Here is a 14,273-nt window from a genome sequence, read left to right on the forward strand (position 1 = left end):
TCCTCCCGTGAAACCTGGCGAGGACTCTGGTTTGGGGAGACTGCATGGGAGCCATCGCAGACAGAAGGAGGGGTGGTGTTCTCCTGAGCCAGCGGTTAACCCGACCCAGGATCACGTCTGCGTGTGTACACATGTGCGTGCGTGTGTGTGCACGGGTACACACTTGTGTGTGTGTGTGTGTGTGTGTGTCTGTCGGTGTCCTCGACACAAAGCCTGAGTTTCAACAGCTCGAGCCAGGCAATGCTTTCCGAACAGTAACCCGCTGTGCTGCTCCCAGACTCACTCCCTGGACACCTGTGCCTGAGGCCCAGAGCCACTCAGCCAGTGAGCGCCAGGGCTGCCATGTGCACTCGCCTGTGGTTCTGTGGGTCTAGAAACTTCCAAATCTCTAGAGCACAGGTGTGCTTGTGTGAGTGTGGTCGCTGCTGCCGAGCTACCTGCTCGATCGCCCGACAGGCTGGTGGGGCTCGTGCCCTTTGCCGCCATCAGTGCTCACTCCGTCACAGTGGGGATCGTTTCAGCTCCAGGCCTGGGCTTGTGGCTGCGGGGTGGCCCTTGGACAGTGGCTTGCCCTCTCTGAGCCTGTTTCCCCACCTCCTTTCCGAGGTCGTTGTGATGCTTCAAGGTGCCCCCTGCGCAGTGCCAGGTACACGGTAGGTCTCCTGTAAGTGATAGCTGTCGTTACGGGTAGGGTGACTACACTCGCTTAGGGTCTGCTGGGGTGGCCCAGGTTAGCACCTGTTGTTCCGGCCCAGTTATTAACATGGCCCCCCTTGCCTCTCAGAAGTGTCCAGGTCAGGGAGTTAAGTTCTGCGGGGAGTCTAGTTTGGGGCCCCCACTCGGCACGTCCGACAACCTGTGGTCAGGGTGGGACGCTCCAGTGCGGGCAGGGGCGGGTCCCCCGAGAAATCTTGCTGTCGGTTCCCTCTGCTCCAGTTCCATTCATCGTGGTGCTCGGAGGCTGGACTCATTGGTCACACCTGCACCCCGTCTGCCTTTGTTTGGTCTATTTCCTCTAAAGGATCAGAATCTTGACTGGAGAAGGACATAAAGAGTGTCTGTGTCCCAGCCTTTTCTGATGAGGACATAAGAGCACGTGGACCCCATCCCCATCTCCCAAGGCCACCGTGGGGCCTCTTGATAACAGTCATGAGAAGGTCAAGAGAGTAACAGCAGCGGGTAGAGCCCAGGAGTCCAGGGGGGCAGCGGCCGGGAGGCTGGGGGCCTCCCTCCCCCACTGCGGCCCAGAGAGGGTGGGGCTTCCCTTGCGTGTCATCCTCCTCAATCTAGTGGTCCATCCAGGGGAACGCTCCCGGGGAGGGCCGCCCGCTGTCGTTGTTGCCAGATGGACCCAGGGCACAGTGTCCGGGAATTGCGCGCACATCTGTCATATTTCACAGTTCAAAGAGAGAATGGTGCCCAGCACAGAAGTCTGCCCTCAGCAGAGGGAGGCTGTACAGGTGAGTGAGTGAATGAATGAATGGATCCGATTCCCTCTTCAATCCTGTTCATCACTGTTTCCTTCCTCCCGGCCCCCTGCAGAACCAGGGGTGGGCTGTGTGATTGGGGGTGGGGGGCGCCACCTGGTAAGACGGACTGTCTGACAGGGGCCCGCCCACAGGACCCTGCAGAGCCCGCAGTGGGCTCTCCCACCAGGGAGAGGTGGGTCCTGAGTTCGTTCCTTCCAAACACACACACACAGCAGTCAGCTCTTTCGGCCCCTCAAGGCGTTAGTAACAGTTTGTAGCCTGGTGGAGCCGCCTTGACGAGTTCTTTTCCAACTAACTGGGTGTCGTTGGCTCTGCTGTGGCTGATTCTCCAGCACCTCCCGCCAGCAGGATATATTTAAGCGCTCATAAAATATAAGGTGCAATTCAAATAAAGCAAATGACTTGAGAGAATAATAGCTATAGATACGGTGTCAGGAAGCGGTTAAAAATTCAACTACTCAGTTCAGTGAAAGCCGTCACTCCAGCCCTGGGCGCTAGGCTGCAGATACGAGGCAGTGGCGGGCTTCGCTGCCCTCATTCACGGGAGGCATGTGGACCCAGAGCCCACGGCGCTCTCCCGAGTGCCCCCGGTTCCTGCAAAGGAGAGCGTGGTCCGCTTGTCTGTAACTTCAGAGCCAGGCCGTGAATCTGCAGGTCGAACCCGCTTCTACTTCCTGGGAACATCCCCAGGGTGGGAGAAGCGTGCCAGCCGGCGGGGCTGGGCCCCGTGCCACGCCATGCACAGGCTTGCCACGTGAAAATCCGCTCTTAGAGCCTTACGTCCACTTGAGGAAATGTGTGCATACTGTCCTGCTGAAAATGTCACGGTTGGAAAGAGACGACACTTATTAGAGGTGGTGGCTGTTCCTCTCCCTATTCTGTCTTCCCTGAAGCCCCACGGAATTTTCTAGAAGGCCACTCAGGCACAGGCCCCTCCCGGGGGAGTGCTGTTAGCTGTGTCTGTGCTGGGCATTCTAGAACATTCTCTCTCTCAGCTGATGTGGCTTCCTCACTGTGTTGTCTTTCTTTTTTTTCTTTATAAATTTATTTATTGTTTATTGGCTGCGTTGGGTCTTCGTTGCTGCGCGCGGGCTTCCTCTAGTTGCGGCGAGCGGGGGATACTCTTTGTTGCTGTGTGCCGGCTTCTCACTGCGGTGGCTTCTCTTGTTGTGGAGCACGGGCTCTAGGCGCATGGACTTCAGTAGTTGCGGCATGCGGGCTCAGTAGTTACGGCGCACGGGCTTAGTTGCTCCGCGGCATGAGGGATCTTCGCGGATCAGGGCTCGAACCCGTGTCCCCTGCACTGGCAGGCGGATTCTTGACCACTGCGCCACCAGGGAAGTCCCTGTGTTGTCTTTCATCCTGGACTTGTGGTCTTTTTTTTTTTTTTTATTTGAAAGATACTTTTCATGTGAACTTAAATGCATTGCAAAATGGTGTTGTGTCCCAGGAAATTTGTGAACCAATAAACACTTTATTCAAAGAGTCTCTCATTTCTCTGGGAAGGAGAAAAGGCTGCCCTTGCATTAGCCTGAAGCCAGCTGTCCGTGACCAGGGAGGCAGGTCCCCTGCTGGGCCTCCAGGATGACCCCGACTAGACCCTGCACCATGTGTGCCGGGAGGGGCACTTGGCTCTCCTGCAAAGCTCATGCCCTTCTGGGGAGAGTCCCTGGCTCCTCTCCGATGTTCAGAGGACCTGCAACCCACAGGGCGGGAATGACTCGCCTCTGCACAGAGGGTGGCTGCCAGCTTCCTCGTTGGCAACTCCAGGCAAGGGCTGCACGAGAGGAGGACATCTCTCCAGTGCCCGGCAGGGGCGGCACAGATCCTGTGTCTGGAGAGCCCTCGTGCTTGAATTAAACATGGTAAATTTACTGAACTAAGCGCTGTCCCAGAGGAAGCATGGGGAGGGGCTCCTGGGGAGGTGGGGGCATGGGGGTGGCTCCCCGAAGCTTTGATGCTTCGGCCAGGCACTGAAGGAGGGGCGCACAGGAAACCGTCTCCAGCCGGCGGGGAGTGGACTCCCGTCATCTATGGGCTCCTGGCTGCTGGGCACCCACCCCGGGTCATCAGGGGTCCCTTGCTGAGGTCAGTCTCTGGCTGAGCGTCCTTCGAAGGGTGAAGTGGCAGATGAAGAATGGCAGAGTCTCTGCGCTTTCCGACACACCGTGTGGCTTCTCGCCCAGTATCTTATTCTGCAGGCAGCCACCACGGGCTCGTCCTGCAGACTCAGGTTCCCTGCATCTTCTGTTCACCTGCTCCACCCTGATGCGCACGTCTCGCTGCAGGCCGCCCCCACCCCTCTGGCCCATTATTTGGTGGCAGGGATTCAGCGCATGGGGAGGATCCGGCCCTTGGAAAGCGTTAACCTTGCCTCTGACTTGCTCCCGACGAACGATTTGGACCCTTTGGATCAGAACGATTTGGTGGATCTACTTCTTGGCTAAAAAGCTTTTGCAAGAGGTTGTTCCTTCCGACTTCATTGGAGAGGAAAGAGGGTAGTCCTAGAGGGGATCACCAAATTCTTCTCACTGGGTCTTTTTTTTTTTTTTTTTTTTTTACATCTTTATTGGAGTATAATTCCTTTACAGTGGTGTGTTAGTTTCTGCTTTATAACAAAGTGAATCAGTTATACACATACATATGCCCCCATATCTCTTCCCACTTGTGTCTCCCTCCCTCCCACCCTCCCTTTCCTTTAAAAACAACAGCTAACACTGATCTTTTTCATCCAAGCCAAAACGCCTCTGGTTTAAAGCTGTATCGTTACTACTATGCACCTCTCAGAGAGAAAAACAAACCGGATGAGAGGGCTGTCATCGGAGGCGTGAAGCTGACCACCTAAGGGCTCAGGCTCAGAACTGAACCCGTCGCAGGAGGGGACAGCCAGGAGACTCACCGGTGCCCACGTGGGCGCATGGGGGTGAAGGAGGGGGAGGGAACACACGTCCCCCAGTACGGGCACCACCAGCTGGCACTCAGGAAGACTGGGGTCTGCATTCACACTCCCAGTGTGGGCCAGAAACCTCAGAGGGGAAGTCAAAGGAAAGTGCCCGGGAGACTGCCCAGAGGAAGGCCAGGGGCTTCTGGAAGGACAAGCCGGCAGTCCATGTGGACAGAGGGTAGCATGGAGGCCAGCGCCCCAGACTCTGGAGGTGCTGACGTGGGTGGAGTGAGCAGCTCCTTCTCTGAGCCAACGGTGGATCAAAGCCCTCTTCCCATGTGTACTCCACAGTAGGTACTGTCACTGTCACCCCAGCCTCTGGGCTAAGCGGCTCATGCCAAGTCTTAGGGCTGGGTGACATCTGGCTCCAGGGTCCGGCCTCCCTGCCAGCCAGGACAGTTGGTGAAGGAGGCCCATATAGGAACTGGGCTCCAAAGATGGTCTGGGCCAGTGGCCCAGCTGGGGAGGGACCTGCCCCAGGGGACGATGCTGGGCTGAGGACCTCCGTGTCTGGCCCGCGCTGTTCCCAGTACTCAGGGCACGAGCACAGCAACGTACACGCTGGCTGGACCACAGCTGTGGGGCTGTGAGAAGTAGCTGGCAGGCAGATGTGTGCACATCTGGACACAGAGTGACCACCTGTCCAGCTCCTGGGGGGGGGCGGGGGGAGGGTTTCAAATGCGTTGGCTGAACGCCCAAGCAGTCCTGACCCTGGGAGGAGAGAGGGGCTCTAGGGACCACCTTTTTCTCACCTTGGGGCTGAGGTCCTGGGCCTCCCTCCTCCCAGACCCCTCAGGCCTCCTGCCGCGATGGCTCCTGGTGATGCAGGCAGGAGCATGGGGGAGGGGAGGGGAGTGGGAAGGGGCTCTCTCGCACCCCCAGGTGTAGACGTGTCGCCCTGGAGTTAGAGTGTCTGTACTGGGCTCTCTGCCCACCTCTGAGTTGCTTTTGCCCTGTCATCTGCTGGGGGCGGGCGGGGGGGATGGAGGAGACACCCCAGTGAGCCTTTATGCCACCACCTGGACCTCTGTTGGCTCCTTTAATGGGCTGAGTGGAGGGACTGCCACGTTTCACTGAGGACCCCTGGTGCCAGACTCCCTGGCAGGTCCTGCTGGGAGCAAACCAGGAGGAGGCGCCTCCCCAGGGTGCCGGCTCAGAGGTGGGGGGTCACCCAAGGCTGCCGAGGAGCTGCCTGCCCTTCCTGGTACCTGACCGCTCCCCCCGACCCCGACCCTTCAGGTGCATCCACAGCCTGTGACGGTGAGGGGAGGTGGGGACACTCCATCACTCCTCTCCTGGGACCCAGGCCCAGAGCTGGGGGTGATTTGGCCTGGCTCCCCGCCAGTTGGGTCCAGCACGGGCCAGGACCCCGTCTTGCCCACAGACCCTTCGGGTCCAGGAATCAGGGTTCGTAGGCAGGATCAGCAGGGGATCTGGAGGTCAGGGGGGAGGCAGAAACCGAGCCCCAAGGGGGGCACCCACCGCTCGGGGCGGAGCATCGGCCCGGAAGCGGGCTGCGCGCTCCTTGGTCCCTCCCGCCGCCGCCTCGCTCTGCGCGGCTCCTGGCGCCGCCGTGCTGTAATCCGACTCCGCGCTCGTGGGGGGCGGGAGCCCGCGCGGCGCTGCGCCCCGGCCCGAGTGCCACATCACTGCCCGCCACCCTGCCCGCCGCCCACCATGCGGCCCCCGCCGCCGCCGCTGCTCTTCGCGATGCTGGTCCTCGCCGCCGCCCGGCCCTGGTGCGAGCCCACCCCGGACGCCGCGGGTAAGGCCGTACGGCCCGCGCCCTGGGGTGGAACTCGGCGCCCCGGAACCGGGAACTATCCCCCGCGTGACCCATGGTCCCCAAGTGGGCACCCTGTGACCTTGGACCTCGGGGTTTGCGCAGGAGGGGGCAGCCGGCTCTCTGAGCGCATCCAGGCTGGGACCCCCGGGCGGAACGCACAGGCAGCTTGTGGGCAGCGGAGGTACCCAGTGCTCTGGCAGGGGCTTCTTCTCGGTCTGGGCACAGCGAGCAGGGCGCCCTGCAGGTGGGGTCCGAGGAAGCGGATGCCAGAACTTTGCAGAAGGAGAGGTCGTCCGAGGTCCCCGGTCCCCGGTCCTTCCAGGAGGGGGGCGGCCTCTGGGCAGGGCACACTCTTGACCCCTCCCTCCCATCTCTGCGGCCTGGACAACAGCGTCTCCGGAAGTGGGCGCAGAGGGCCGGGGAGGAGGGGGTAGGATTCTGGGGCAGGAGGAGGGGGAGAGTGTCGGGAGCCAGGGACCCTCCCGGGGCTGTGCGCTTGGGAGTGTGGGGTGCCGGGCTGAGGCGGGGGCCAGCTGGGGGCCCGGGCTCCGGTCCTGACCACACCTCCCGTTCTGGAGTGGGCCTCGCTTTTCCTTTACGTTTAAAGGTGAGGGTGTATCTAGTCCGCTGCCCTCGGGGCTCTTAGCAGCGGCAGACATCTGTGCCCCTGGAGGGCGGGGGTCCCCTGGGGCACAGGGGTCTGGGCGTGTCAGATTCGGAATCTCTGGAGCGCTGGAGGTTTGTGGATACCTGAGAACTTGCGGGCACCAGCCAAGTGGGTGTGCCAGGAGCAAAATGCCTCTCAAATGTGCCAAGGGCCATCTTTTCCCTTTCTTCTCCTTCAGCCCAAATTGAATTTTCTCTCCTCCTCTACCCCCCGCTTCACCTTTTCCCTCCCCCACTTGCTACAGAAAGACCCGGGCCAGGCGGAGTGTGTATGGGTGTGTGTGTGTGTCCACACGCACGCCTGCACATCTGTGCACGGGATGCAGATGGAACTTGCGTGGTGTCATGGATGGACCCTCCCCTGAACCCCTGAGGCCCCAGGAAATGTCTAGAATTATAGGCTTGTCAGGGATCACAGTCCCCTCTTCCAGGAAGCTCTCCCTGACCTCCCCCTTTTCCAGGGAGAAATGCAGCCCCCTCCTCTGGGCCCAGGTTGCCCCTTCCTCACCTGGAGGGATGAGCAGGGTGGATCTCTGTCCTCCACTCCATGGTGGCATCAGTGACTGTTTCTAGAATAATTCCTTCCTCTGGTCGGATCTTCTCCTTACAGATGAGCATGTGTGGTCCGTGGAAACCCAGTGCCTTTTCCAGACCGCACGCTGACGTGGGCAGGGCCAGGCAGCTAGAGTCCAGGCTTTTATGTCCAGGACTATATCCACGTCCTCACCGTCCCAGGGCTCAGAGCGCGCCCAGATCCTTCCCCCGGCCTGTCCCTTGCCTCCCTCAGGTCTTTATCGAGAGCCTGGGGTTTGAGGCAACTTTCATGCTCCTAGGGGCCAGGCAGATCTGGGTTCAAATCCTGAGTCCTCTACACCGCTGTGTGGTCTTGGGCAGATGGCCCGACCTCTCTTACCTCATTCTATTATCGTTCCTCGTCTCGAAGACCTTCAGCCCCAGGTCAATGTTGCTCCCTTCGTTGAAGACATGCTGACACCTTGTGGTCAAGAGGTGTAACGGTCACGTGTGGACGGCTCAAAAGCAGCCCTGGGACCAGCGCTGCCCAACAGAACGATGCCAACTACATACATCATTTCACATTTCCCAGAAGCCCCACGAGCGAGATAATAAGAAACAGGCCAAATTAACTTTAATAACACATTTGATTTAACCCAATAGATCTGAAACATTGTTTCAGTGTTTTGTCATCAATGTAAAAATTAAGAATGAACCGTTTTACATTCTTTCTTAAGTGCTAGTGGCTACCATACTGCATGGTGTGTCCTCTCTCGACACCACCTCCAGCCCGAGCTCCCCAAAGGCACCTCCTGGGGCTTGCTTACCGTTATGGGTTGAATTGTGTCCCCCAAAGATATGTTGAAGTCCTAGCCCCCCTTCCCCTTCCTGTGACTGTGACTTTCTTGGGAAACAGGGTCTTTGCAGGTATGGTCACATTGGGCAGAGGTTGCACTGCTTTAGGGTGGGCCCTGAATCCAATGACTGCTGTCCTTAGAAGAAGGAGGAAATCTGGACACAGACACACCAGGAAGGACGTGTGGTGACAGAGGCAGAGAGCGGGGTGATGTGACCACAGCCAAGGGTTGCTGGGGGTGGAAGCTGGAGGAGGCAGGAGGACCCTCCCCGGACCCTGCGGAGGGTGTGGCCTGCCAGCAGCTTGATTTCGGGCTTTTGGCCTCCAGAACCGTGAGAGGAACAATGTTCTTCCAGTTTGTGGTTCTTCTTATGGCAGCCGCAGGAAACCAGTCCACCCATCTCTCTGTCTTGCTCCTGGTGCCCACCCTGGAAGTGTTGGTGACCAAGTCACCAGATGCCGTGCCCTTGTCCTCCCACTGGGCATCGCTGTCTGGCAGGAGGGTCACGACGGGCCTTCCCTCCTTCTCCCCGTGCCACCCCGAGCCACCGTGTGTTGGGCCCTCACTGGGCCCAGGCCCTGGCCTCAGCACCACCTCGTCGGACCCTCCAACAACAGTGGGCACTCTTATTATCATCCCCATTTTACAGATGAGAAAACTGAGGCACAGGGAGGAGCTTCATTCCCGAACTTCCGTTTCCTCATCTGTGACTCAGGGAGGCTCGAAGCCACGTGAAACGGGGAGGATCCACTTGTCAAACCCACTCAAGTCCAGGCGACCGTGTGGCATCTGATGGCTTTGAAGGAGCAGGCGTGGGAGTCACTGTGCTCCGGCCTCCCCGCCACGCACTTGCCTGAGGCCAGCACAGGCCATGGGGCCAGCGGGGGCTCTGCGCACCGAGCGCCTGCCGAGAATCTGAGCAAATCTTCAGGTTCGCCCCCCTCGGCTCTGGGCTGGGCACACGGCAGGCGCAGCCTCGGCGTGGTGGGTGCAGGCATAAGGAGGGGGTGGGGGCCTTGGCTGGAGCCATCCGCCTAGGGAGGCCTCGGGCTCCTGAGCTGACTGAGTCGTGGCGTCCGTATGGGTCCGAGCTCGCACGGGCTGTGAGCTGAGTGTGAATTCTGAGTGTGAGCCCTGGGCACGGATGCTCCCAGGGGGTCCTGCTCCGATCGCATCCTTTCATCTGTTCTCCTGACATCAACGCAGACAAGCAAACAGCGCAGCGTTCCAAGCTGCCCTGGGCCGGTTTCTGGTTCTTTCTTTATTTCCCTTATGTTTTGATTCATCCTTACGTCTCCTCATTCCGCAGAGGGCAGTGGGCACAAGTCTGGAGACACTTTAGACCATAAAGGCGTGGAGTCAGGCGGGTGCATGGAAATTCCCAGGCTGCAGGCTGAGAGCAGGTGCCTCACACTGCCTGGTGTCCTCACTCACCGCCAGCCTCATCCCAGCGGGCATTACAGGGTAGCCGAGGGCACGGGTGGTGGGCACGCAGCAGCCCTCTCTGTGGCGTTAAGGGTGGCAGTTCCATTGCCTGGATACTTTAGGAAAATTATTCTCTTGCCCGTTTCTTTGCCAAGTGACGCCAGCCGGTTAGGACAGCCTGAGTCCTTGGCTCACCAGGTGGTGAGAGGGCACCCTGGACGTCTCCATCCCATGAGAGCTTCGAGAGCTGGCCCGCCTAGTCCACGGTGGGGGAACCGTGTGCAGAGGTCCTCACGGGGGGCTGCCTGGCCCCCGCCGCGTCCCCGCCACTGGGGACTGACGTGCTCAGGCAGGTTTCCACGACCCCCAGATCTTAAGGCGAATCCCTAGAAGCAGCTCCCACCCTTGCTGTGGTCCAGGTCTAGTTCCCGATGAGGTTACGGGGTTAGAAACAGCCTTTCCCTCTGGTCGTAGCCTCCTTACCCTGCTCCTCCTGGAGCTCCCCCTGCACCCACTTCCCACTTTCTATTTGTTTGTTTGTTTGTTTGTTTATTTATTTACTTACTTATTTGCCCCTGGTCTTAGTTGCGGCAGCCGGGCTCCTTAGTTGTGGCATGTGAACTCTTAGTTGCGGCATGCGTGTGGGATCTAGTTCCCTGATCAGGGATCGAACCCGGGTCCTCTGCACTGGGAGTGTTAACCACTGCACCACCCGGGAAGTGCCCTCCCCACCACCAGCGCTTTCTTGTTTCCTGCCGCTCCGCCACCCAGCCTGCCCTCCGCCTCCCAGGACCCCTGCACCAGCTGAGCTTTAAATCTGATTTCCGTCTCTTGGAGCCGGTTTTTTCCTCTTAGCTCTCGCAGAGCACTTGGGACCTGCCTCTGATGGGGAACCTGGCAGGTAGTGTTGGTTGAGGTTGGTCTTACTGACCTTCCCAGGGGTCTCACTGTTGGGTCCATGTGTCTGGGCCTCGGGGAGGACCCTTGAAACCCACAGTTCCAAGGACAGTTCATGCGTTGGTCCTCTTCTCAGGAAACAGGAGACAGCGCACTGCAGCGTGTTCTGGAGGGGAGAGGGCCGCTGCCTGCCTGAGTCTCGGGGGAACTTGGAATAGCGTGGGTGAGAGGCACTGGGGGTGTGCAGCCCCTGGCACAGCCTCTGAGGGCCGCTTGTTAAATATTTGGGAATCTGGTGAGAACTCGTTCAGCTGCAGGAAGCTGAACTTGGCCACAGTGGAAGTATTCTCACCACAGCGATCGGCCACCACTCTGAGCCAGGGCTCTTTCGTCCTGGCTGTCTTCCGTGAGGGGAGTCGTGTGACCTCTTCGAGGAATACGGGAGGACGGGAGGACGGCCATGTGGACATCAGAGGGTGGCTGTGAAGGGGAGGGTGGGCAGGGGGCTGGCGGCCTGGCCAGTACCCAACGAGAAGCAGCGGCGCCTTTGTGCACCTCTGGGGGACGACTGATGGGCAGGGGTCCGCTCCCCTGATAGCAGCGCCCTTTCTCTCCCCAGGTGGATGCCCCAGGGCAGCAGCTGCGGACAGCGGTACGGTACACGGACTTCCTGGTTTTGTTTTGTAGCAGTGACGCAGGTCCTTCACACTATCAAAGCGTTTTAGGGGGTGGAACCCACCGTTCTAAAGTGGGTGATGAATAAGGTGGCCCATCGATTAAATCCAGACCCATTTTAAACAGCCAGAAATCAGACAAAACGAGACAAGGAGGCCCTTCCCTCTGTGCAGTTGGGCTCCCGAGCCTGACTGTGCCCCGGCCTCCTGCAGGGGGTCCTCCCATTCCCCTCCCCCACTCCCTCTTCCGCCCCTCCCCCCGCAAGGCGGGATCTAAGTGGGCTGGGTTCCGACTGTGTGTTCCGCTGCATTGGCTGTTCGTCCTGTGCGTTCCCAGTCCTGTGCCCGGCACCTGCTGAGCCCAGGGCTGGGACAAGCCCCTTCCCTCCCTGGCCCTGAGTTCCTCCTTTGTAAAACGAGGAAGGGAATACTGATCTCGGGATGATTTGGGAGACGGCGTGGGCTCTGACCTATCACAGGTGCTCAGAAGTACACGTTTCCTCAGTGCCCCTCCTGCCAGACTTAGGCATCGGGTGTATTCGAAGTGGAGGGACTAGATTTTTTTAAAAGTAGGAGAATCTTTTCCCCATACGGAAGTCAGTGACATGCCCTAACGTGGCAGACCCTCGGCCAGGGTGGCTTTCCTGCACCCCTTTGGCAGACATGGAAGCTGAGACCCAGAGCGGCCTGCCCTGCTCTCTCACCAGTGAGCCCTGGGAGCCTTCTTCGGTCCTCCCACAGGCCCTGGCCTCTTCCTGCCAGGCTGCAGGTGCCCATCCCATAGGCCCCGGCCCTGAGCGGGGTCGGCTTGGGCAGAGCAGGCCCTTAGTAGGCGTCTGGGTGGGCCATCGTGGGAGGGAGTGACGTGGTGACCCCACCTCCCCCAGCTACATGCGTGGACCTGCAGCTCCAGACCTGCAGCGACGCCTCCTACAACCAGACGACCTTCCCCACGCTGCTGGAGCATCGGTCCCGGGTGGCGGTGGAGTCCAGCTCCGAGTACATCCTGCTGAGTGTCCTGCACCACCTCCTGGAGGGCCAGTGCAACCCGGACCTGCGTCTGCTGGGCTGTGCCGTGCTGGTCCCACGGTGTGAGGGCGGCCGGGCGCGCAGGCCCTGCCGGCACGTCTGTGAGGAGCTACGGGATGCCTGCCAGCCCGCCTTCGACGCCATCGACATGGCGTGGCCCTACTTCCTTGACTGCGGCCGCTACTTCGTGGGCCGGGAGGAGGGCTGCTACAACCCCCTGGAGAAGCTGCGAGGTGGGCTCTGGTGTCCCGTGGTGGTGAGCAGCTGGGGGGCGGGCGGGCCGATAGGACGCACGTCGGGTGGGAAGTGCCTGGGCCAGGGCGCCAACAAGGAGGCCCTGGATGCAGGAGCCCTGCTGGGAGGGCAGGTGCCTCGACAGCACCCCTCCCCCGCCATCAGAGAACAGAGGGCACTGTTGTGAGGAGGGCCTGTCCCCCCGTGAGGCCTGCCCGGCAAAGCCTGGTGATGCCTGTGGTCAGTCCTGAAAGACCACACGTAGAATACTGGCCAGGAGTGGCAGCTAGACTCCTCAAAGTGGGGTCTGTGGAGCCCCAGGGGAGAGGGGAAGAGGAGCTGCAGAGAAGGGCTTTGGTTTCTCGTGTGGACAAACCAGTGGAGGTAGAATGGGCAGCCCTGGGTCGTGGTGATGGAATGGGCAGCCCTAGGTGGTGGTGAGCCCCTCGTCTTGGGGGGTGTGCAAGGAGCTCGTGGGGCCCCGCTTGGTAGAGATGCTGGAGGAGGGGGGGCGTGCAGGCCAAGTGCCTCTGCAGGCCTCCCTACCCCCTGGCTGGGCTTCCAGACTGGGTGAGAAGGGATAGCTCCAGAGAACAGTGGAACCCACAGCAGCCCCACTAGTAGAAGCCTCTGTGCCACCGCCACCCCAGCCAGCAGCCACTGGCCACGCGTGGCTCCCGAGTATGACTAAGGATCTAATGTTTGATTTGCTTAGATTTTAATGAATTTGAGCTTAAATGCAAATAGCCACGCGTGGCCAGTGTGTGACACAGGGCGGTGCAGAGTGACGTTGGCTTCTGGCTTCTCACGTGCTCGTGTCATGGAGCTCGCGGGGAGGTTCACGTGATCTGGGGCCAAGTGCTATACACGTACCGTCTCGTGAAGACCCCACAGCGACCCTGAATATTGGTGTAACCATTAAACAGATGGCAAAGTGGAGGCTCTGGGAAGACCAGTGGCGGCAGGCGGCCGGCTCCTGCCTGGTGGAGCTGGTGTGAGCCAGGCCAGTCACTGATGGATGGATCCATCTGTCCATTCAGCAGACAGCTCTTGGGCACCTGCTGTGTCCATGGCTCCTGGCTGGGACATTGAGGATGGTGGGGGGCGGGGCACAGAGGTGCCTTGGGCTGGCCTCCAGTGAGCCCTGGGTTGCAGCTCTGCCACTCGCTGGCTGTGCGGGGCTCAGGGCTGATCCTGGAGCTGAATCTGGGGGGCTGGGGGGTTCCGTCCACCTGCAGCTTCTGGGCGATGCGGTGGCCCGTGGGTGGCACCTTGCAGGCAGACAGGAGCCATCTGCACGTGAGGGCGCAGGAAGCGGGGACAGCGGGGACAGCCGGGTGGGGGACGAGAAACAGAGGAAGGAAACCAGACATCTCCCTGGGGTTGAGCCCGCCCGCCCTGAGAGAGCCCGCAGAGTGGGTCGGAGAGAGTTTATTTTGGGCCATTTTGCTACTAAATTACCAGTTCCATCTGCCTGCTTCTCCCTCGGAAACCATGCTGAGGAGAAACAAAACCACAGGGCAAGTGAGACGCTTGGGAAAAGCATTCCCCATCAGTGCTTCCCCCCAGGACCAGCCTGCGGGGACCTGCGTCTTTCTGCGCAGAGGCCCCGGGGAAGGGGGTGGGCAGGGGCCACTGGGGCCGGCCTTGGGGTGCCTGTGTGTGGGTGGGAGGGGACAGCCAGCTGGCCTGTGGATTGTGCTAAAAAGCATCCTTCCCTCGACCTGGAAGCCCAGGAATTTCTCCTAAGAAAACTTT

General features: G+C 60.0%; 1 protein-coding gene across 1 annotated transcript in view; it reads left to right on the forward strand.

Moving 5' to 3' along the window:
• Positions 1–6,111: 6,111 nt before the first annotated feature.
• Positions 6,112–14,273, forward strand: part of CPZ (carboxypeptidase Z) — a 22,803-nt gene continuing 14,641 nt past the window's right edge. The window contains exons 1-3 of the mRNA XM_024745130.1: positions 6,112–6,199; positions 11,198–11,230; positions 12,140–12,514. Coding sequence (XP_024600898.1) covers positions 6,112–6,199; positions 11,198–11,230; positions 12,140–12,514 — 496 coding nt within the window. The remainder of the gene's footprint in view (positions 6,200–11,197; positions 11,231–12,139; positions 12,515–14,273) is intronic.

This window comes from Neophocaena asiaeorientalis, unplaced genomic scaffold (genome assembly GCF_003031525.2).
Source record: "Neophocaena asiaeorientalis asiaeorientalis breed wild unplaced genomic scaffold, Neophocaena_asiaeorientalis_V1.1 scaffold65, whole genome shotgun sequence".
NCBI classification, from domain to species: domain Eukaryota; kingdom Metazoa; phylum Chordata; class Mammalia; order Artiodactyla; family Phocoenidae; genus Neophocaena; species Neophocaena asiaeorientalis.